Here is a 22,148-nt window from a genome sequence, read left to right as displayed (position 1 = left end):
GAGAGATAAAGAGAGATAAAGCTGTGTGTGTGTGTGTGTGTGTGTGTGTGTGTGTGTGTGTGTGTGTGTGTGTGTGTGTGTGTGTGTGTGTGTGTGTGTGTGTGTGTGTGTGTGTGTGTGTGTGTGTTCGTGAGAGAGAAAGAGAGAGAGAGAGAGAGAGAGAGAGAGAGAGAGAGAGAGAGAGAGAGAGAGAGAGAGAGAGAGAGTCAGTCAGTAGGGAGGTAATGATGCACTCTCTCCACTACTTTCTATTTCACAGAGAGCCTCTATGGTTGCGTGATGTTCAGGAAGAACAACTAACAAGTTCCACGTGTTCCAGCCTTTTCTCCACTACATCCCTCCCATTTTGCTCCTGCATCTTCTCCACTATTGGTCCACCAGTCTGTCACTCAAAAGCCGGGGAAGCCACCGCCCCCTCCGGCTGTTTGACAGCAGAACGCTCCGCCCCCCTGACATCACTGGTTCCTTCCTATTGGTCCACCGTCCTATCACTCAAAGCACAGGGGGACCCGCCTCCCTCAGGCTGTTTGACAGCTAGGTCCCTCCCCCTGACTTCTATTGGTTCACATGACGCTCGTCTGTCACAAGTGTCATGGCGTGTTTTTTGAAAATTTCAATTACAACCAGTACATCTACATAAACGTTCAAATTTCAAATATAAAGTGCTTACCCCATGGCCATAAATGTTACAAGTTAAAGCGCCTAGGTCTATGTACCTGTATCTTTTGTATTTTTCAATGAAAAGCATTTCAATCCGATTGGCGGCCATTGTTTATTATTCTAATAATGTATTAGAGTGTAATACACCTTCTAACCGATAGGGTCGCGTTGTTGAAAGCATAAGGAGACATTTCAAAGAAAATGGCTGGCAATCGGATTAAAAAGCTTTTTTATTGAACAATACGGAAGATACGGGTACTTGGACCCAGGCGCTTTAACTTGTTATATCCGTGGCCGTGGGGTCAGCACTTTATATTTAAAATGTAAAGGTTTATATAGATGTACTTGTTGTAAATGTAACATTTTCAAAAAAACAGGAACAAGTAGCGATGGTATGACAGTCATGTTTGAGGGCTATTGGTCTACCGTGCTGTCACTCAAAGCACAAGGGACAACGCCCCCACCTCCGTCTGTTTGACAGCAGGGTCTCTCCCCTGCCCTGACATCACTGGTTCCGTCCCAACACGGAAATGTGCAGTAGTAACCATAATGCCAGTGTTATTATCCAGTGTTTTTAAAGTGTAATTACTCTACAACAACGTGCTCTTTGCACTAGAGAAGTGTCAACGTTCCTCGGGAGAAGAACCTCGTTGTAATGTTCTAAAGAGTTTCAGCCGTTATGGCCATCATGATCCGGGACCGTTGGCCGAGCGCTGGAACCTGAGAGAGAGTTCTGACCTCTGTTGTTGTTCAATAGAGCCCTGTTGTCCACAGAGACCACCTGAATAAAGAGCCCGTTCTGGGGGGGGTCGTTATGGGGGCTTTGATCCTGTCTCTGCTTCTCCTGCTGTCTTGGGAAGGGAAACTATTTAAGGTAACTTAAACGTTATTATACTGTTGACAGTGTGAACCCGTTGCGTTGTTTATGTTTTTATGTCTATTTGTGCGCACTTGGAGGGAGAGAGAGAGCAGCGGGGATCCACTGTATCCACTGACTGACTGCTGGTTCTATTTTTGGAAAAAGTTGCTATGATATGATAGGCTGTTTAAACAGTTTAGCTCAACATGTTATCCAAATCGTACCCAGAAAGTTAATACCCTGTGTGTGTGTGTGTGTGTGTGTGTGTGTGTGTGTGTGTGTGTGTGTGTGTGTGTGTACACACACACACACACACACACACACACACACACACACACACACACACACACATACATACATACATATTTGTGTGTATTAACACATGGGGTATTAACTTTCTGGGTACGAATGTACAAATGTACATTGGAATGTACGAATGTCTGTACAAATGTACATTCGTACAAATGTTAGCCATGTTGTGGAACTGGAAAATATACTCGTAAAATATACTAGTCTGTCATCTTTTGAGAATCCTCGACAGCTACTGTGTGTGTGTGTGTGTGTGTGTGTGTGTGTGTGTGTGTGTGTGTGCGTGCCTGTGTGTGTGTGTGTGTGTGTGCCTGTGTGTGTGTGTGTGTGTGCGTGTGTGTGAGACTGTGCGTGCAGTCTTCGCTGGCAGTTTGCCACGTCTTGTAGCCTTGTTGTACCATTGGGTATAGAGTTCTGTGTTTCAAGCTGCCACCCCTTTGGTGGGTAAATATGGGAGCGGTGTGTCTGCACACACACACACACACACACACACACACACACACACGCACACGCACACGCACACGCACACACACACACACACTCTCTCTCTCAGAGCATGTCAACACGGATATCCTGCTAAAAGAAAACCCTGTTTGATTTTGGTCAATCTGTAACCGTAGGAGGGTGAAGGTCTGTCAGACGACCCACCCAATAATAAGAAGCACACAGACAGACATCCCTTCACTTCACACTGATATTAAATCGGATCTACAGCCTGTTGAAATGATAGGACACATGACACAGTGATGCCTGACGTCTCCTGGCAGTGCAGAGCGCTGACATGAGGGTTCTTCTCTCTTCTCTTCTGATCTGTCTCCTGTCCTCCTCTCAGGTGGGAGGGGTTCGCTCCGTCACTCTGCCAGAGTCCCTGCTCTTCATTTCCACGCTGGACGGTAATCTGCATGCCGTCTCCAAGCAGTCTGGAGACATCAAGTGGACTCTCAGAGAAGGTTATCATCATCAGTCGTCAATCAATCCATTTTGTTTGCATAGTAGTGCCAAGTCATGAGTTATCTCAAGATACTTTTACACGCAGAGCATGTGGAGAGTGGCTATACGCTACAGCAGGGGTCTTCAACAGGGGGTCCGGGACCCCTTGGGGGGTCCTCAGAGCTCCTATAGGGGGTCCGCCAAATCTTTGTGTGATAGTATTTGTTTTTTTACATTAACCACTTGAATCCTAAAATTCCTTTTCTGAGGGGAACATTAGAAAAGAGGCTAGCAAAGAGGCTATAGGTGTAGAGGGAAAAAAGAGCAGACTAAGTAAAAAAAAAACTTTAATCTGAAACACAATTTTATACAATATAAAGTAGGGGGTCCCTGCTTCATCTCTCTCTCTCAGCTAGGGGGTCCTTGGCCTGAAAACGTTGAAGACCCCTGCGCTACAGCAAGGGTTCCCAAACTCTTCAGGTCATCATGGCCCCCCAAAATGATCATAATATTTGAACTGGGGAGGGGGACCCCCCCACCCTGAAAAGCATTTGGCATTGTAGGCATTACGTTTAGTTTGACTCGGTTCCACAGATTAATATTGTGAAAATAGCCAAACTACATGCTCAGAACGACCTCGCACTGCGACTGCAGTGTTTTCACACTGTGTCTCTTTCTCACGTAATATTTGACAATTTGGCCAATTTGGTATTAAAAAGGTCTTAAAAGGTCATTAAATTGTAACTTTAGAAATGTGCAGATACCATGTATACACTTATACTGTATGTTGGTTTGTTTACTGTCGAGTGAGAAAACAATGTTGCACATTTAGCTAATCATCTGGGGACCCCCAAAACAATTTCTAGGGTCCCACTGCCACTGCTCTACAGAGACTCAACATGACCCCATGAGCAAGGAAAAACTCCCCTTTAACGGGAAGAAACCTGGACCATAAACAGGCCCAGGCATCATGACTCAACCAGTTAGGGGGGGGGACGGGACATAAAAGACACACATAATTATAACAATATAATTTTGTCTGTACGTTTCTTTCAGACCCCATTATCCAAGTACCTGTCTACCTCACCGAGTGAGTAAATCATATACATTATGCAGCTCACACATGCAGCTCACAATGCGTTGCATTGTGAGCTTGTAGATCTGCTATTTTCGAAACATTTTTATACATTTGTACAAGTTGTGAAATGGGACCTTCTGCATAATGAGTACTTTCTACTTTTGGTACTTTAAGTACATTTTGATACCATGCTTTTGTACTTTTACTCAAGTACATTTTTAATTCCGGTCTTTTACTTGTAACAGAGTATTTCTACATTGCAGTATTGATACTTTTACTTCAGTAAAAAAATATATATACTTTTTCCACCTCCTGTGAACTGACATGTATGACTTGCATTCTGCAGACCAGGTTTCCTCCCGGACCCCAACGATGGCAGCCTGTACGTCCTGGGTGGCAAACACAAGGAAGGCTTAATGGTGAGATCAGTGGTTATTAACGCTTCATTTATCCTCCATCACGCAAGGGTGGGGGCTTACCAAATATAACGAATCTACAAGGTAACAAACAACAACACATGCTAGCTTGTAAATCTGTTATTTTCGGCAAGCTAACACTAGTTGTTCTCAAACTTTTTCATGTCAGGGACCCCCAAATTGGCACTTATTAGCCCGGGGACCCCATTTGAAAATGCATGTCAGGGACCCCCAGAAGAGAGGATTTCTACGGCCATAGCAGTGATTCTCAACCATTTAAATTTCAAGTACCCCCAGTTTGACATGCATTAAACTACGAACCCCCATTCAATGGCATTTCTATCTCTGGGACCCCAATTTATACTGTAAAATCAATGTTCATTTAACTCTGAAATGGACCCTAACGGGGTCACAACGCCTCGCGTTGTGAGCTTGTAGATCGGCTATTTTTGGCAAAGAAGTATAGGTGTAGAGATAAAAAAGAGCAGACCACGTAAACCAAAAAAGTTGAATCTGAAACACAATTTTATACAATATGGGGGTCCCTGCTTCATCTCTCTCTCAGCTAGGGGGTCCTTGGTCTGAAAACGTTGAAGACCCCTGGTCTACAACTTCTTTATCACAAAACCTTCTGGATTCTGCATTCTGGATACAAAATGATCCAACCAACCAAATATATAATATACATGAAATACATGTAGGGCTGTCACGATTATGACATTTTACTTGACGATTAATTGTCATACAAATAATTGCGATTAGCGATTTAATTGTGTTTTGGGCATTGAACACTGGAACATAGGCTTCATAATAAAAACGTACACAGGGCAGATATGACAAATAACGTAAATAAGCAAAGAAATGATTGACGTATTTAATAATTTGATACTTTCTGCAAATATTAAAAAGCAGAAATAGCTGATCTACAAACTTACAGTGCATCACGAAGTGACATCCCACTGAGCCATAGTCTATTAGGCTATTAGACCTCCGTCTAAAACGGGGTTATCATTGGTCTAACAGTGAAAGTTTTTTAGCGGTCTAGGCTTAGCCTAGACGTTGATTAGCAGTTTTTTAAGCGTCTGTATATAGACGTCTATATTATAGACATCATTTCAACGGCTATAATATAGACAGTCTATAAATAGATGCTTAAAAAACAGCTAATCAACGTCTAGGCTTAGCCTAGACCGCTAAAAAACGTTCACTGTTAGACCAATTATAACCCCGTTTTAGCCTAGCCCTTAGACGCATTTTAGACGTCTAATAGCCTGAAAAATGCTCAGTGGGATGTTGTAAGGGACCAGTCGAAATTTACAGAAGGGGGGGTATGGAGGAAATATATGTGCCCTAATTTAAAATGCCATGACCCTCCCTCTGAATGGGAAAAAAAATCAATGACCCTCCCCAAGTGATTAAAAAAAAACGAATGACCCTCCCCTAAAAATATCAATGACATTTACCTCAGTAAAATTATGTCTATTATACATTCATCTTATTCCTAACCTTAACTTCGAGTAAATAAATTGACCGTAAGAAGTAACGTTGCTTCGCGGAAAATTATTAACTGTAGTGGGATTCGATCCCGCAGACTATGGAACGCACGGATTCAGAGTCCGACGATTTACACATAAGCTACCCGTGCTGATGGAAGGACCAAGTTGTCAGAAAGAGTTGAATTTAGCACCGCCCGTCTGGCCATGGAAGTGACTACGTTCTTCAAAGTAGCGCTGCTTGAGACGCATCATCAGGGGTGCAATGCTCACTAGATGGCCTATTTGACCAGGAGCACGCGCAGGCACACGCATAGATTTAAAACTACTTTAAATTCACACTTCAACAAAGTTTACAAAGGCTACCGACTCACGCCAGGTACATTAACATAGGAATTAGCCTGTGCATATCAAGTGTCCATTGTGTGACCTATATAGGTGTTAAGCGACGTGCGCGTCACATCATTAAAATACAGTGCAAGCACTTCCCAAATGAGCATAGCAACACTGCGCATCATCAATAGAGAACACTTGCTGTATTAAAAACAAATATGAAAGGCAAGCGCGGTATAATGAGAGGCAGGTGCCTGGAGTGCACAATCTGCACATGTGATGTGTACAGAGACGTGCAGAGAGATTTGGAGAGGCAGGGGCTGGAATTTCAAAAGGGCACCTACAGTATTGCTGGCGCCGAAATGTCAGCTTCAAAGCCCGTACTTCTCCAAACATGTACAAATGCTAAATATAAGGTGCTTACCCGCTTTCCCCAAATGTTAACTCGGTGTCCGTTGTGTTTGTGTAATGTATAAGTCCATATTTTCCCATGAAGAAGTGTTTTATTCCCGTTTGTTGCCGAACGCCATTTCCCCCCTCGTTTACTTTCTGTTTACATTGAGTGTAATTCTGGATTTCACCAGATGCGCCCCGTCACCAGTACCACCGCCCATTGGGAACCTCCGACAGAATTGGCCACAGGCGGGATCAAAACACTTATTTATTGAAAGATATGGACTAATACATTGCACAAACACGCCTTACACCGAGTTAACATTTGGGGCAAGCGGGTATTGCACCTTATATTTAGCATTTGTACATGTTTGGAGAAGTACGGTCTTTGAAGCTGACATTTCACAGCAATCTGGGGGGTGGTAGGTAGATAAGACTCGTAGAGATACAACATGTTACTTAAAATCGATGAAATACATCTACGAGAGATTTTATCTAAGGCTATATTAGATAAAGAGCGAGAGAGAGAGAGAGGATATGAACAGTATAATTATTTTTCGTCCACAAATACCTACTGTAGGCTATCTGTCTCAAATTAAGACGGATCACTGATTGTCTGCGCTTCTCTGTGTGCGTCTGCTGCTCTTGTTGAATGGACAATGGACATGTGAGTGCGTGCGCCCGGCAGGGTTATAGGTTTCGGTTGGACACTTTGTTGCGCGCTGTATCGCGTACCGAAAATAGCCGATCTACAAGCTCACAAACTGCGTCGCGCTGGGACGTGTTGTGAGCTTGTAGATCGGCTATGATTATGTGCGTGACACAGCGCTCAATTAGTATACTCAAGCTTTACTGGAGATGCGCGTTTAGAGAGTTAGGGCAATGTTCTTAGCCTTGGAGGAGGGCATTGCGTTTTTTTCACCATTTATTTTTCACCATAATAAATGCTACATTCATGGTCTGGAGAGGGCACCTTTTGGGAAGTACCATTGGGGAGAAAACGGAGGGGTAGATGATGTTGTGTTGATCACAGTTCTCCTGAATTCAGAAAAACTGTAGTAAAAACAAATATATAAAAACCCGGACTATTTTATTAATTTAAAAATGCATGACCCTCCCTTGGACTCAAAGTAAAATTAGTTGACCCTCCCTCGGACTAAATTTAAAATGGCATGACCCTCCCCCATTTTCCTCCATACCCCCCCTTTCCTAAATTTCGACTCGTCCCTAAGCTTGTAGATCTGCTTTTTAATATTTGAAAATGCATGACTTATTTTTTTTTACATGGAAGCGATTATGGCGATTATGCTGAATAATCTCAAATAATTGCGATTATCTCAAATAATCGCGATTAGACGATTATGTAATAATTGTGACAAGCCTAAATACATGTAAGTTAATGTATATGTCTGCATGTATGCGTGCCTGCACACTTGCATGTGTGTGTGTCCTTGTGATTTATAACATTGCTGTGCATTTACAGAAACTGCCTTTTACCATCCCAGAGTTGGTCCAATCAGCTCCCTGCAAGAGCTCTGATGGCATACTGTATACTGGTGAGACGTGTGTGTGTGTGTGTGTGTGTGTGTGTGTGTGTGTGTGTGTGTGTGTGTGTGTGTGTGTGTGTGTGTGTGTGTGTGTGTGTGTGTGTGTGTGTTTATGCATGTGTGTGTGCGTGTATGTTTATGCATGTGTGTGTGCGTGTATGTCCTTGCATGTTTTCATATGTTGGCAGATTTCAGGTCATGGGGGGCAAAATGTGACTTCATGTGGGCGCACCCGTTTTGCGCGCACGTTCAGACACACGCATATACTCCCACAGCTGTCACTGCCTTTGTTTTTTCAGGCTGCTGTCTCATTCTCTGCTATAACTACAGTGTCTCTGTTTACAAATTTCATGAATGTGTATTACAGTCACACAGGCTACAAGACATTTGTGATGATGAGAGATGAAAAGACGATGCTATTTTAGTTTTAGGAGGCCCACCATCTTCTATTAATAAACCGTTTGAAATCGAGCAGAGAGATAAATGCAGAATACTGTTCCTGCTGTGTCTACAAAAGGTTTCACATGACAAATGTGTGTTTCTTATTCTTCATAATAAGAAAGGAAATCCAACACTCAGTACATCATAATGCATTTTGCTCACACATGTTTCACTTGCCTGTGAACGGCAGTTTAATTACATTTTTAGACGTCTTTGTGTCATCAGCACACTTTAGGTTTATTCATGTTCATTACAGAGAAAGCTTGCACAGAGATGATCTACTTTTGGTGAATAGAAGTTGCTGTTTTTTCCGCGCTGATTCAAGTTTGTTTAACTTTTGTGTTCTGCGTCCTACGACAGTTATCATGTTTTTCTCAGTGTGACGTCTCATTGTGTTGTATATCTTTGCAACAGCCTGCATGCATAAATGGCCGTATCTTTTGCTTTTTCTCAAAATCATCTGTCTGCTGGCTGTGGCCCCCAGACTGCCAGTTTGACATCCCTGGTCAGAGTATTTCACCTACTGTATATATCTTTATTAGCGATGCGTGTGTTTATGTTTGCAGGCAAGAAACAGGATGTGTGGTTTGTAGTGGATCCTGAAACAGGTGAGAAGCAGACCAGTTTAACCACATCCTCCTCTGAATCCATCTGCCCCAACACCCCTCTGCTCTACATCGGTCGCACAGGTAATGCACGCACGCACGCACGCACGCACGCACGCACGCACGCACGCACGCACACACGCACGCACGCACACACACACACGCGCACGCGCGGATGCACGGATGCACGGATGCACAAACACACACGCACAAACAACCATACGGCCTCTCATCACCAATTTCATAATCTCTCCGCTTGAATCTGTCAGGGGGGTTCGTCATAACGCGTACGCCATAGACGCCGGAGGGGGGTCCCGCGGTCCTTAATGTCCCCCCACTTTTCAGCTATCCACTTCTTTTTTTATAAATATATATTAAAAAAAAAGGAAAATCGTCTTTTTTTTTGCCTCCGCCCACCCCACCGTTCCCATTGTCAAGCGGCCCCAGCCAGACATGCTAATTGCCTCTAATAAACAAGTCGTGATCTCTGTGGCATGTGCTAAACATGTTCTGCAGGTTTTGGCTTTGCCGTCTGCCCTTATTTAAATGAAGGGTCGCTATGCTGTGTCCCTGGACTCCCTCGTCCTGTGTGCACTAACAGTCACTCACTGCATGCACTGAATACCAGTGGTGGAAAAAGTACTCACATTTTTTACTTAAACAAAAGTATCAATTCTGTGATGTAAAAATACTCTGTTACGTAAATACTCTGTTAAGTAAAAGTAAGGTATTCAAAATGTACTTGAGTAAAAGTAGAAAAGTATTGGTATCAAAATGTATTTAAAGTACCAAAAGTAAAAGTAATCATTATGCAGAGGGTCCCATTTCACAAGTTTTCAAATGTGTAAAATGTATAAAAATTCTTTGAAAATAGCAGATCTACAAGCTCACAACGCGTCGCAAATCTGCTATTTTCAAATTGCCAAAGTATATGTATAAGTGGTTTTGTAATAATAATCAAAATCTACGAAGTAACTATAGTAAATAAAGTTATCAAATAATTGTAGTGGAGTAAAAGTACAATATTTGTCTATGTAGTGTAAAAGTACTCTACATTTTTAGCGGCGCTAGCCGCTCTATACCTTTAGGTATAGAGCGGATATTAGCCCTCTATACCTGGCTTTTGCGTCAACGTTCTGATTGGTCAGGCTCGCCAAGGTTCTGATTGGTCAGGTCCGTCAACGTTCTGATTGGTCAGGCTCGCCAAGGTTCTGATTGGTCAGGTCCGTCAACGTTCTGATTGGTCAGGCTCGCCAAGGTTCTGATTGGTCAGGTCCGTCAACGTTCTGATTGGTCAGGCTCGCCAAGGTTCTGATTGGTCAGACCCGTCAACGCTCTGATTGGTCAGACCCGCCAACGCTCTATACCTTTAGGCTCTATACCTTTAGGTATAGAGCGGATCCTGCTCTATACCTGACTTTGTCCGTGTTCACCGTCAACGTTCTGATTGGTCAGACCCGTCAACGTTCTGATTGGTCAGACCCGCCAACGCTCTATACCTTTAGCTATAGAGCGGATCCTGCTCTATACGTGACTTTGTTCATGTTCACCGTCAACGTTCTGATTGGTCAGACCCGTCAACGTTCTGATTGGTCAGACCCGTCAACAAAGTGATTGGTCAAGCTTCACGTGACACATGGCTATAAACACATTATAAACACATATCGATGACAAAATGTATCAAAGGCGCCGCTACCTTCACACAGGGTGTGATTTTTTAATTCTACATTGCATTGATACTTTTACTTAAGTAAAACATTTGAGGATGGGACACACTGAAGGATGGGTAGAGTGCTGTTAATGTTGTTTTATGGTCATTTATGAATTAATTAAGCGCGTACATGCCCGCGACGCAGTGGGTGGGGGGGGGGGGGGGGGCGGGGGGGAGTCGTGACGTCGCCACTTGGCCACGCCCCGCTATGACGTCATCACTGTCCCCCCACTATTTAACCCCTTCCGGCGTGCCTGGCGTACGCACCTCCAAGTGGGCGTGCCTTCAGATCAGGAAGCAGGCCGCGCTTTACCCAATCAAATGTAGTGGGCGGGATTTACTGTCTGTGCTCTCGCTTCCCACTGAAAACAAACCGAAACTCATTTAACAATAGCGTCCTCGGAGCAGACAAAACCACGGAAAGATATTCACATTTTAACTTGCTCTTTCATCATAGAAACAAGTGGGCTTATAAGCAAAACGATCCATGTTCTCTGGGAGAAGTGGTGTTAGTGTTCCGTGTAGAATTATTGTTAGTGGGAATGAAAACATAAGTGCACCACCGGAAGTGGAGCGCTGAGGGTAGACCAAAAACCCCGGTTTCCTTGCGCACGGGTGCTATGTTGAGCTCCTCCCAGAGCCAAGTGAAAGAGTAAAAAACAGCAGAGGGCGCTGTTTTTCCTTTTTATTTGGCGATGGGTTCCCAGATTGCCAATTTCATAACATGGTGTTTCATATGATGCCATTCCGGTAGTAGAAGATGTTTGATATTCGTTGATATGATTTCTTATTCTGTATTATTGCTTTTCAGTCACTTCTTTGGTTATATTGCCCAAGTGGTCTTGATGTATCTATTAACTAGCTCAAGCATTTGCTTCCCTCCGTCTGGGTAACATGTTAATATGTTTAATTTTAGCTTTGGCAGTAGACAATGCCCTCCCTTCAGTAAACAGTTAAAAGATTAACTAGTTCCAAGAGTCTAATTGAGTCGTGATGCGTCAGCTATATGCTTGTAGTCGGTAGTCTAAAGTGGGCATTTTGAACCATTAGGAAGCAGCCACACAAGGGGTGGTAAAGTCCCCCACCGCCACCGAGGTTGTGGGTTCGAATCCACCGTGGTGCATCCGGCTTTGTCGGGCGTCTATACGAACACAATTGGCCCGTGTTCGGGGGAGGGAAGCCGGCCGGCCGGGCGGGGAGGGTGATATTTGTCACTACATGTATTCCTACGGGCTGGGGTGGCACCTGTCAGCAGGGAGTGTTGGGCGGGAAGAGTAGGACGAAGGCCTTACGTCCTCCTGGTGGGGGCTCCCCACTAGCAGGCGAGTCAGTAGGATACAATAGCAGTGACAGTTGGGAGGAATTAATTGGCATAACAACTAAATTGGGGAGAAAAATGGGGTAAAAAATGATTGGTGAAAAAGAAAGAAAAAAAGGAAGCAGCCACACTTAACACATAAGCTGCCATGGACGCAGATCTGCGTCCTATTAAATAAAACCGTGGGCTGCCAGAATATGTCACAACGCAGATCTGCGTCCTATTGTTTAATTTGGTTAATAGACGATCACGCTGTTTTATTTACATTCCGAGATCAGTTTTTTTTTCCACTCACCTCCGCTTCACCCGGAAGCAATTTCAGCGATTTCCGTTTCCGGTTTCCGGTTTTAGCTTGAAAAATGCGCTCTTTAGGCCAAAACACGTTTTTTCACACGGTATAAAAAACGAAAGGAGAGCTCTAGTTCTATTTTCTTTAGTCTGGATGACGAACAGTTATCGTCGTCGTGTATTCCAACGGTCTGAAGCCCGATCGGCGATCTGCGAAAACGTCACATCCGGTTATGGCGTATGGACTGTTTGAGCTTGTTTGGGGGGTGTCGAGCGAGTGAGCGAGTGATCAAGAGGTCTATGTGCTGCTCTCTGCTGTTCGATCTGTTGTATGTGTTTAAAACCGCAGCCAGACAAACTTAAATTAATTTAAATAACAAAATAACAAAACAAAAAAACACGCAAATCGCTGGCAAGGGAGTGAGTACATTATGAATAAACTCTGGCAGTCAATGTATTAATACGTTCTGATGTGATGTGATGTTTATGTATGTCTGTCTGTTTGTGTTCCAGAATACATGATCACCATGTTCGACACCAAAACACAGGAGCTGCGATGGAACGCCACATACAATGACTACTCTGCTCCCCCGTATGATGAGAAACAAGACTACAGTACGTGGAATAATTGGATAGTCTTTATGCCATGGACCCCACATAGCCATAGCCTCTGACTGCAGCCCCCTAGCCTGGGAAACCATCCCGGCTGATTGGCTCTTCAACCGTTTGGTTTCTACAAAACGCCCACCCAGCGCTTGGGGCCAGACCGGTCTGCAGAAGACACATGATAATGTGAATTCACGCGACCAGGATGGTTTACCAGACTAGCCACTATCCATTGTGGTCAACCTTGAAATATTTGTAATTTTTTTTAGAGTAAAAATAAGCTTATGAATTTAGTTTGAATTGAACGTAACCCATTAAGACCTGGAACTATGTCATTTTTAGATTTGAGCTAAAAAGCATTATTTTACACTTTGGGCTATTCAAAAATAGCAGATATACAAGCTCATAGCGCGCCGCGCTATTGTTAAAATGTTCCCAATCTCCTTTACAATTGTCCCCCCCTCCCTCCCTCCCCCTCCCTGTGAGCCACAGGTCCCACTTTGCACATGTGTGTGTTAACCTTTAACCTCTCCTACAGAGATGGCTCACCTGGTGTCCAGTGGTGACGGTCTGGTTGTGACGGTGGACAGAGAGACGGGTAGGGAAGTGTCCACAGTTTGTCTTTGTCTTGTTTTAGGTGTGTGAATGTATGGGTGCCAGCCAGGTGGCTCAGCAGCCAGTTGGTGCACGTACCATATACCCGGGTTCGAGGCCGACCCTACTAGAAAATCTTGCATATATAATCGTCTATCTTTGGTGCATGACACTAACTGCACGACTAAGTATATTTCTCAGGCTTCAGAGTTAGTGTTACAAATGGCAATAAAGGTGAAAAGGTTATTTATAAAATTGCCATCCTAAATGTTGATGTTGATGTCCTCAGTATAGTAATACAAATGTGTGTGTGTGCATTTAAAGTCATAAGTGATGGTCATGGTTGCGTGTGTGTGTGTGTGTGTGTGTGTGTGTGTGTGTGTGTGTGTGTGTGTGTGTATGTGAATGCTAATGTGTATTACTAACATGGCCTTCTTCCCCATACACTATACAGCATAATAACTGACATGGGCGTGTGTGCTTGCGTGTGTTTGTTGCGTGTGTGTTTGTTTTCCAGGTGATGTCCTGTGGAGTCAGAACTACGGCTCTCCTGTGGTTGGGGTCTACCTGTACACCGGGGACTCACTGAGACACGCCCCTCACCTGTCGCTGGCCATGGAGACCCTGCGCTTCCTCACCTTCGCCTCGGCCAATGAGCAGGCAGACGCACACTCCACCCTCAAATGGAGCTACCAGTTTGTGAAGGAGCAGGCCAGCGCACAAGCCCAACTTGTGTAAGAGGAGAATTGTTCACACACGCACACAGACGCATTCACACGCACGCAGGCACGCAGGCACGCAGGCACGCACCAGTGTTGATTTTGACAGTAATTTTTGATTTAGTTTTAGTCATAGGCTTTTGAATAAAATTCCATTTGTCATCTGAAATGTTTTAGTTTTTGTCTAGTTTTAGTCGACTAAATATCATAAGATTATAGTCGACTAGTTTTAGTCAATGAAATCAACACTGACGCACGCACACCACACGCACACACTGGTAATCACACACATACACACACACACACACACACACACACACACACACACACACACACACACACACACGTATACACACTCTGGTGATGATGCCGGTGATGGTCTTTGATTGATTACAGTGATACTAATCTCGTTTGCTCTATAGTCCCACTCTTTACGTTGGCAAACTGGACTCCCATCTGTATGCCTCTACCTCACTGGTCCACCACGGTGTGTCACTGGTGGTGAGTACAAAGACCACGTGTTGCTTTTTAATCTATGAGTCAGCTCACATAACTATAATAGAGCACCGAAGTCTGATGTAATTTACGCATCCTACCGGGGTCACGTTTCTTTTCTCCCCGTTCTGAATTCCCATAGACATAGATTTAATATTGCGTCAAATAAGAACTGTGTTTCAAAAATAAACAAATGAGCAAAGCGGTTTGACTCTTATGGATGTGAAGCATTAACTGACGCCGAGAAAACGCTAATGTTACCGCCGCCGAATTATTGAAACTTTCGCCAGAAACAGACTGTATCAAATATCAGTGACTGACTATCGTAAACGATACAGAGCCACCTCCCTGACGATAGCGCCGGGATAATTTGTTAATTTTTGGACCACAATTCTTATACTAGACGATTCTAAGATAACCCAATGTTATTCTCCATAGAGAAATTACTTCTGTGACCCAGGGGATGAACGAGTGACGTCAGGACTTCGGTACCGCTCTATATAGACATGATAACAGGGTATCCATTCTGCACACAATAGGCTGTATGCACAGCAGCCGTATTGGAAAGAAATTGGGCCTCTTCTTACTTCCTTCACAGGTGTTATCAATACTAATTAAGGCTCTGTTCCATTCTGGTCAAACAGTCAGGGTGCCGATATTGTGCATGTTGGCTCACTGGAAACACTCTGCTACACCAGTGGGTCTCAAAGTGTGGTCCAGGGACCCTCATTGCCTCTTACGCGTGTGGAACTCTGAGGGTGCACAAATGGAACCAAATGGACCCATAAGGGTCCATTTGGTTCCATTTGTACACTCTTCAGAGTTATGGGGGTCCTTGAAGTTTGAGAACCACTGTGCTACACACAATGGAACAGAGCCTTCATTAGTATCATGGTAACACCTGTGAAGGAAGTAAGGAAGAGGCCCAATCTTGTTTCAATATGGGTGCTGTGCATAGAGCCTATTCACTGCCTTACCTAGAAATATCAAAGCCAGGTTTCTAACACACAAGGTCAATTATACATATATAAAAGTGTTGAGTTACACCATGATAATAGATGGCTTCAAAATGTGGACCGGTGTATGTTACTGGTTGGTTGTCTCTCCCCATGCAGCCTCGGGGGCTGACGCTGGCGCGCATCGAAGGTCCGATGACAGCGGGAGTCACAGTCCGAGAGAGAGGAGAGTGTGAGATCACGCCCTCCACTGATGTACGCTACCCTCCAGGCAGCACAAACAGCCTGCAGAACCACTGGCTGCTCATTGGTACACACACACACGCACGCACGCACGCACGCACGCACGCACGCACGCACGCACGCACGCACGCACGCACGCACGCACGCACGCACGCACGCACGCACGCACGCACGCACACACACACACACACACACACACACACACACACACACACACACACACACACACACACACACACACACACACACACACACACACACACACACACACACACACCCTGACAAACCCAAACTCTAGGGATTCAAGGCTATTGGTTGGGATCAATTCCCCTGGAAGTTGCATTGACTGTGTCTCAATAGTTTGGTAATGAAAACCTCATGACACAAAGGGCTGAGTAAATGAACCCCCGTGTAGAGAAGAAGGTAAGGGGCTTCATTAACAGGTGTAATCCAAAACACCGGCAAGTAAACTGGCAAAAAGGTCAAGGTCACAGGCGAAGGTTCAGACTCCAAAAATCGAACAGAGGTCCACAAGAGGTAACAAGAGAGAGGACGCCCAGACAGAGTGGTAACAAAAAGACGAACGTTTTATTCTCACTCGCGAGAATGTTAAGCCCAATTGCAGATTGGCGACTGGAGTCGCCAATCTGCGTGTTGATTCTGACAATCGGCACTAATAATACTCCAGTGTCTAGTGTGAAGTTCTGTGAACCTACAGTTACAGCGCCATCAAATGGCATAGAACACCAGGGTGCTCTGAGAGGGCAGTTTTGGTTAATACTCCAGAAAGCTAACACAGTCAAGAGTGGTGCAAATAAAACTACACAGGACCTGTGGCAGAGCTGGAGACACCTTACTTTGAAAAAGCAAGTTGTCCAATTTCAATTAAAACACACATCTTAAAGCCCATATGGACTTACAGGACACTTTTACATTTCATTTGACATGAACAATGAACCGTCATGAATGATAATCCACAAACAATGATCAAACGAATAACAAACTAAGACACTAAAGCTTCATACTGTACATGGCAGATTACATAAATACAACTTAAAATACAGCATTGGGCCTGTTACCTCACACCTTAACAGGAGACCGGACATGAACCTCATAATTAAACAACCACTCCAACTTCTGGCCATCATCTTACTATAACTATGGATGTAAACTATAATCTATAAATGTATGTCATTGTTTGTGTGTGTAACAGGCCATCATGAGCTGCCTCCGCTAGCCCACACCACCATGCTGAGGGAGTTCCCGGCTAACCTCCAGCGATCTGGTGAAGCCGTCATCCCTCCTCGAACCCCTGCTTCCCCCGTCACCCCCGCTGCCCGCTACGACCAGCACCATGTGAGTAACACTCCTTGAAATATATAATCTCTTATGACATGTAAAGAGACAAGATGTGTACGCCTGAAGTATCGCCAAATCACACAAGTTGAAAAATGTTCCAATTCAGCCAAAAATAGCGCTTCCGGTGTAAATGCCACAGACAACATTTCCTGTGATTCAAGCGACGTGATTATTTTCATTGCATCTGATGTGAATGCACCTTATGATTATATTAGAACGTTTTCTGATGATGCGGCCATCATGGGTCTTATGCAGTGGTGGAAAAAGTACAAAAACATTTTACTTAAGTAAAAGTATCAATACTGCAATATAAAAATACAACAAGTTATAGGCCTGTGTTCAAAATGTTACTTGAGTAAAAGTACAAAAGCATTGGCATCGAGATATACTTAAAGTACCAAAAAGTAAAAGTACAAAAATGTTTGAAAATGGCAGATCTACATGCTCACAACTGAGCTTGTAGATCGGCTATTTTCAAATAGCCTAGGTATAAGACAGGGCTAAAGTGGTTAATGTATGTTTTATAATATAATAATTTATATCTGCAAAGTAACTAGTTATTTAAGTTTTCAAATAATTGTAGTGGAGTAAAAGTGCAATATTTGCCTCTGAGATGTAGTGGAGTAGATGTAAAAGTATTGGAAAATAACATTGGAAATACTCCAGTAAAGTACCTCAAAATTGTACTTAAGTACAGTACTCGAGTAAATGTACTTAGTTACTTTACACCACTGCAAATCACACAAGTTGAAAAATGTTCCACTTCAGCAAAAATAACCTTTCCGGTGTTAATGCCACATTGTGACACATTGTAACAGACACGTTTCCTGTGATTCAAGCGACGTGATCATTTGTATTGCATCTGATGTGAATGCACCTTATGATTATATTAGAACGTTTTCTGATGATGCAGCCATCATGGGTCTCATGTCTGACTCATGTATACAGAGATCCAGAACTGTGTCCAGTGGTGTGACACTTCCTCATCCTCAGTGTCAAGACAACAGGAGGAGAGAGAGGAGATGGTATTCAACCCTAAATGCATTGGAGACCACACCACACACCTGTGATTATCCATGACCAGAACTTAACCCATTAAGACCTGGAACTGTGTAATTTTTAGATTTGAGCTAAAAAGCATTATTTTACACTTTGGGCTATTCAAAAATAGCAGATATACAAGCTCATAGCGCGGCACCGAGTGCCGCGCTATGAGCTTGTATATCTGCTATTTTTGAAACATCAGGAAAATGTGTGCAAATCTTTGAATATATATATTTTTAAAGCGAACATTTTTAACTCAAATCTTTGCTTCTGGGGGTCCCTGGAACAAAATATTTTGATGGGGTTCCGCGGCCAAATACATATCATTTTGGGGGTCCTTGACATGAAAAAGATTGAGCACCACTGATATAGAAACACAGGTTTTTCAGATAACTGTTGAGATTTAGGAGACATGTAGAATCGGCTTCAGGTCTCAATGGGTTAAACTCTAAATGCATTGGAGACCACACACCAGTGGTTATCCATGACCGGAACATGGATCCAGGATGAATCTAACAGATACCTGGACGCACTGACAACAACCTGACAAGGCTTGTTCAGATGTCTGCCACAAGGTCCAGCAGCGGCTACACTTTCTTCAGGGACTTGTCAATCATAAAGTGTTTCTCCCCTTCTAGCATGCTGTGGTTGAGAACATCCTGAGGTTGAGAGTCTGGTTTAGCAATCTAGGTGTACAGCTGAAAGCCAAGATTACCGGCTAACACAATAGAGCCATGAAAATCATGGGAGGCATCCCACATGCCAGGTTGTCTGTGATGAAATTATCATCACACAGAACCAGACCCACACTCACATTGATAAGGGAATTGGTAGGGCACTTAATAACTTCACACATTGGCAGATATTGAATTAATATATTTTAAAAGTTTAAAAACATGTTTTCAGCCCATGTAAAAGAAAAGAAGAAAAGTTTTTCTAGGACTTTAGAAAGAACAGAGCGATTGGTACATACTGTAGTTGCTGAGCATGGACGAGTGGAAGCTGCAGGCAGCCTATTGATTATGTAGTTGTAGAGTAGTGCTATGTGGGATACATGTAAGTTAGAGGCGTTTATGATGAGATAACATTGTGATATCTCCTTCGGTTTCGGTAGGAATAATTTCTAATCTCATTTTTCTGAGAAAAAGACTACAGTTTTTAACTTTGTGTTCGACATCAGCAGTTTTGTAGTTCTGAGAATAATTCTGGGATTGTGGGACTTTAACTGATAAAGGATGAGAAATAATGATGTGAAGCTGTCTTTAGAGGGATATCGTCATGAATTCTCTAAACTGTAAATGAAACACATTTTGCTTTCCCATTTTCGTGTGCTCTTCCATTTGCATTCATTTCTTTTTATGGGTGTGCGTGCTCGATTAACCACGGAGCAAATCTTACTTTGGTTTATTGTTGTGAGTCTAAGGGGACACACTCTGTCCAGAGAGAGGTGGCAGGAATGATGAATGTTTTTCACTATTCCAAGGAGTATAAGACATGGGAGGATCGAAATAGAACTGACTAAAAACATTTGGTTCTTGAATTTATGGAGCAGGATTTATAACAGCCAGATGGAGTTAAGTCATCAAGGACATAAATATCATAAACAAGACCAATTATGGTCAGAGAGAGGGAACTGTTCTCTCTGTCTAAGTGAGACGCATGGTGAGTATAAGATACATTATAAGATGTATGGCCTGTGTTGTGCAGGATCAGAAACATATCGAAAAGAAGAAGACATGAAAATAACCAATATATGCTACCTTTTTCATGGCAGCCACATTGACATGAAAGTGTAGTAGGGTAAACACTGGTGTTACCAATACCAATGATACTAATACTAAACTAGTTCTGTTCAATTTAGTTTAGAAATTTAGTTTAGCAGAGCCTAGTTTCCAGTGAGCCAACATGCACACTATTATAACTGCACCCTGACTCTGTTTGACCTGAATGGAATGCAACCTGAATTAGCATCATTGGTAACACCCTACTATTTTCATTTCTCTATTTCTGTGAAAAAGTTATATTAAATCTAGCCATTTCTGACTCAAAATGTGCTCTATACAAAAATATGAGTGTTGAAATCCCCACGGATGATGTCAAATTGAACTGTGATTGATGTTAATTGTTATCAGGACAATTAAACATCATACATCATGCACTCCACCCCCCTGAGATGACAGAATGTCCCAGTATTACGATTGTCAGCATTAAGCTGTTGTCCAAATGACGTGGCCCATGGGCATACAGTAGATTTATGCCCCATCTCCAGCTGCCACTAGTCATCTCCACTTACAGAATGTCCCATTATATTGTACCTTCTACCCAAACAAACTCTGAAAGCTGACTCTGTAAAGTTTCTATTTTTTTTTTTTTTTTTCTACTCTTAATTTTCTTCTTAACTCTCCTAACTTCTCTTCCTGTTCTTTACCTAGTTCCAGACGGTCGCTGGTAGCCATGGCGATGATGATGATGATGATGCTGATGGAGGCGGTGTGGCTGGAAGGACCCAAGGTCAGGGCCGGAGGAGGAGGTCCAATGTGCTGCCTGTCTCTCTGTCTCAGGACCCTCTGACCGTGGCTGTTCTAACACTGCTGCTAGGAGGATGGCTGGCCTTTGCCCTCACTTACCCCTCTGTGAGTCTCTCTGTGTGTGTGTGTGTGTGTGTGTGTGTGTGTGTGTGTGTGTGTGTGTGTGTGTGTGTGTGTGTGTGTGTGTGTGTGTGTGTGTGTGTGTGTGCGTGCCATTATTAATGTCAAACTCAGTAGGATTTGCTGTTTGGCGACACCATGTGGTGACTGGTAGTCACATCAAGTACATTTTAATAATACAAATCCCAGTGTTTCATCCCCGTTAACAACCGGCCAGTGATGTAAAGTAACAAAGTATATTTACTCAAGTACTGTACTTAAGTATAGTTTTTAGGTCATCTTTACTTTACTGGGGTATTTCCAATTTTCAGTACTTTTACTTCTACTCCACTACATCTCAGTGGCAAATATTGTACTTTTACTCCACTACAATTATTTGAAAACTTTAGTTACTAGTTACTTTGTAGATTTAGATTATTATTACAAAACATTCATTAACCACTTCAACCCTATATACATTTCGACTATTTGAAAATAGCCGATCTACAAGCTCACGATGCGTTGCGGTGTGACGCATTGTGAGCTTGTAGATCTGCTATTTTTAAAATATGTATACATTTTACACATTTGAAAACTTGTGAAACAGGATATTCTGCATAATGAGTACTTTTACTTTTGAACTTTAAGTATATTTTGATACCAATACTTTTGTACTTTTACTCAAGTAAATTTTGATTACCGGACTTTTACTTGTACTTAAGTATTTCTACATTATAGTATTGATACTTTTACTTGAGTAAAACATTTTTGTACTTTTTCCACCACTGCAAACGGTTAACAAGCTAGTAGTATTCATTGTGTGTTTGCGCATGCGTGTGTGTGTGTGTGTGTGTGTGTGTGTGTGTGTGTGTGTGTGTGTGTGTGTGTGTGTGTGTGTGTGTGTGTGTGTGTGTGTGTGTGTGTGTGTGTGTGTGCGTGTGCGTGTGTGTGGTTGGACAGCGTGCAGCCCAACAGCAGAAAGCCCAAAGGCAGCTGGAGGAAGCGTTGGAGTCTCGTCTCCAGCGCATGCAGTCTCCCACGCAGGCCGTGACCTCTCCATCCTCTGACACGGTCCTTTCAACAGACACACAGCTCTCGTCAGACACAAACGTCTCCAGTGGTGA

General features: G+C 43.2%; 1 protein-coding gene across 1 annotated transcript in view; it reads left to right on the top strand.

Annotated features, from left to right (window-relative positions):
• The first annotated feature begins 1,182 nt into the window (after window positions 1-1,182).
• ern2 (endoplasmic reticulum to nucleus signaling 2) overlaps window positions 1,183-22,148 on the top strand; it is a 29,930-nt gene continuing 8,964 nt past the window's right edge. The window contains exons 1-14 of the mRNA XM_084041958.1: window positions 1,183-1,534; window positions 2,661-2,778; window positions 3,815-3,848; window positions 4,183-4,255; window positions 7,955-8,027; window positions 9,026-9,148; window positions 12,895-12,996; window positions 13,526-13,585; window positions 14,099-14,315; window positions 14,723-14,801; window positions 15,911-16,061; window positions 17,208-17,350; window positions 20,830-21,030; window positions 21,985-22,144. Of these exons, the coding sequence (XP_083898084.1) occupies window positions 1,475-1,534; window positions 2,661-2,778; window positions 3,815-3,848; window positions 4,183-4,255; window positions 7,955-8,027; window positions 9,026-9,148; window positions 12,895-12,996; window positions 13,526-13,585; window positions 14,099-14,315; window positions 14,723-14,801; window positions 15,911-16,061; window positions 17,208-17,350; window positions 20,830-21,030; window positions 21,985-22,144 (1,594 nt within the window). The 5' untranslated portion in view covers window positions 1,183-1,474. The remainder of the gene's footprint in view (window positions 1,535-2,660; window positions 2,779-3,814; window positions 3,849-4,182; window positions 4,256-7,954; window positions 8,028-9,025; window positions 9,149-12,894; window positions 12,997-13,525; window positions 13,586-14,098; window positions 14,316-14,722; window positions 14,802-15,910; window positions 16,062-17,207; window positions 17,351-20,829; window positions 21,031-21,984; window positions 22,145-22,148) is intronic.

This window comes from Gymnoscopelus microlampas (genome assembly GCF_963454915.1).
Source record: "Gymnoscopelus microlampas genome assembly, chromosome: 2".
Classification (NCBI taxonomy): Eukaryota; Metazoa; Chordata; class Actinopteri; order Myctophiformes; family Myctophidae; genus Gymnoscopelus; species Gymnoscopelus microlampas.
This window is presented reverse-complemented; position numbering and strand designations above follow the sequence as displayed.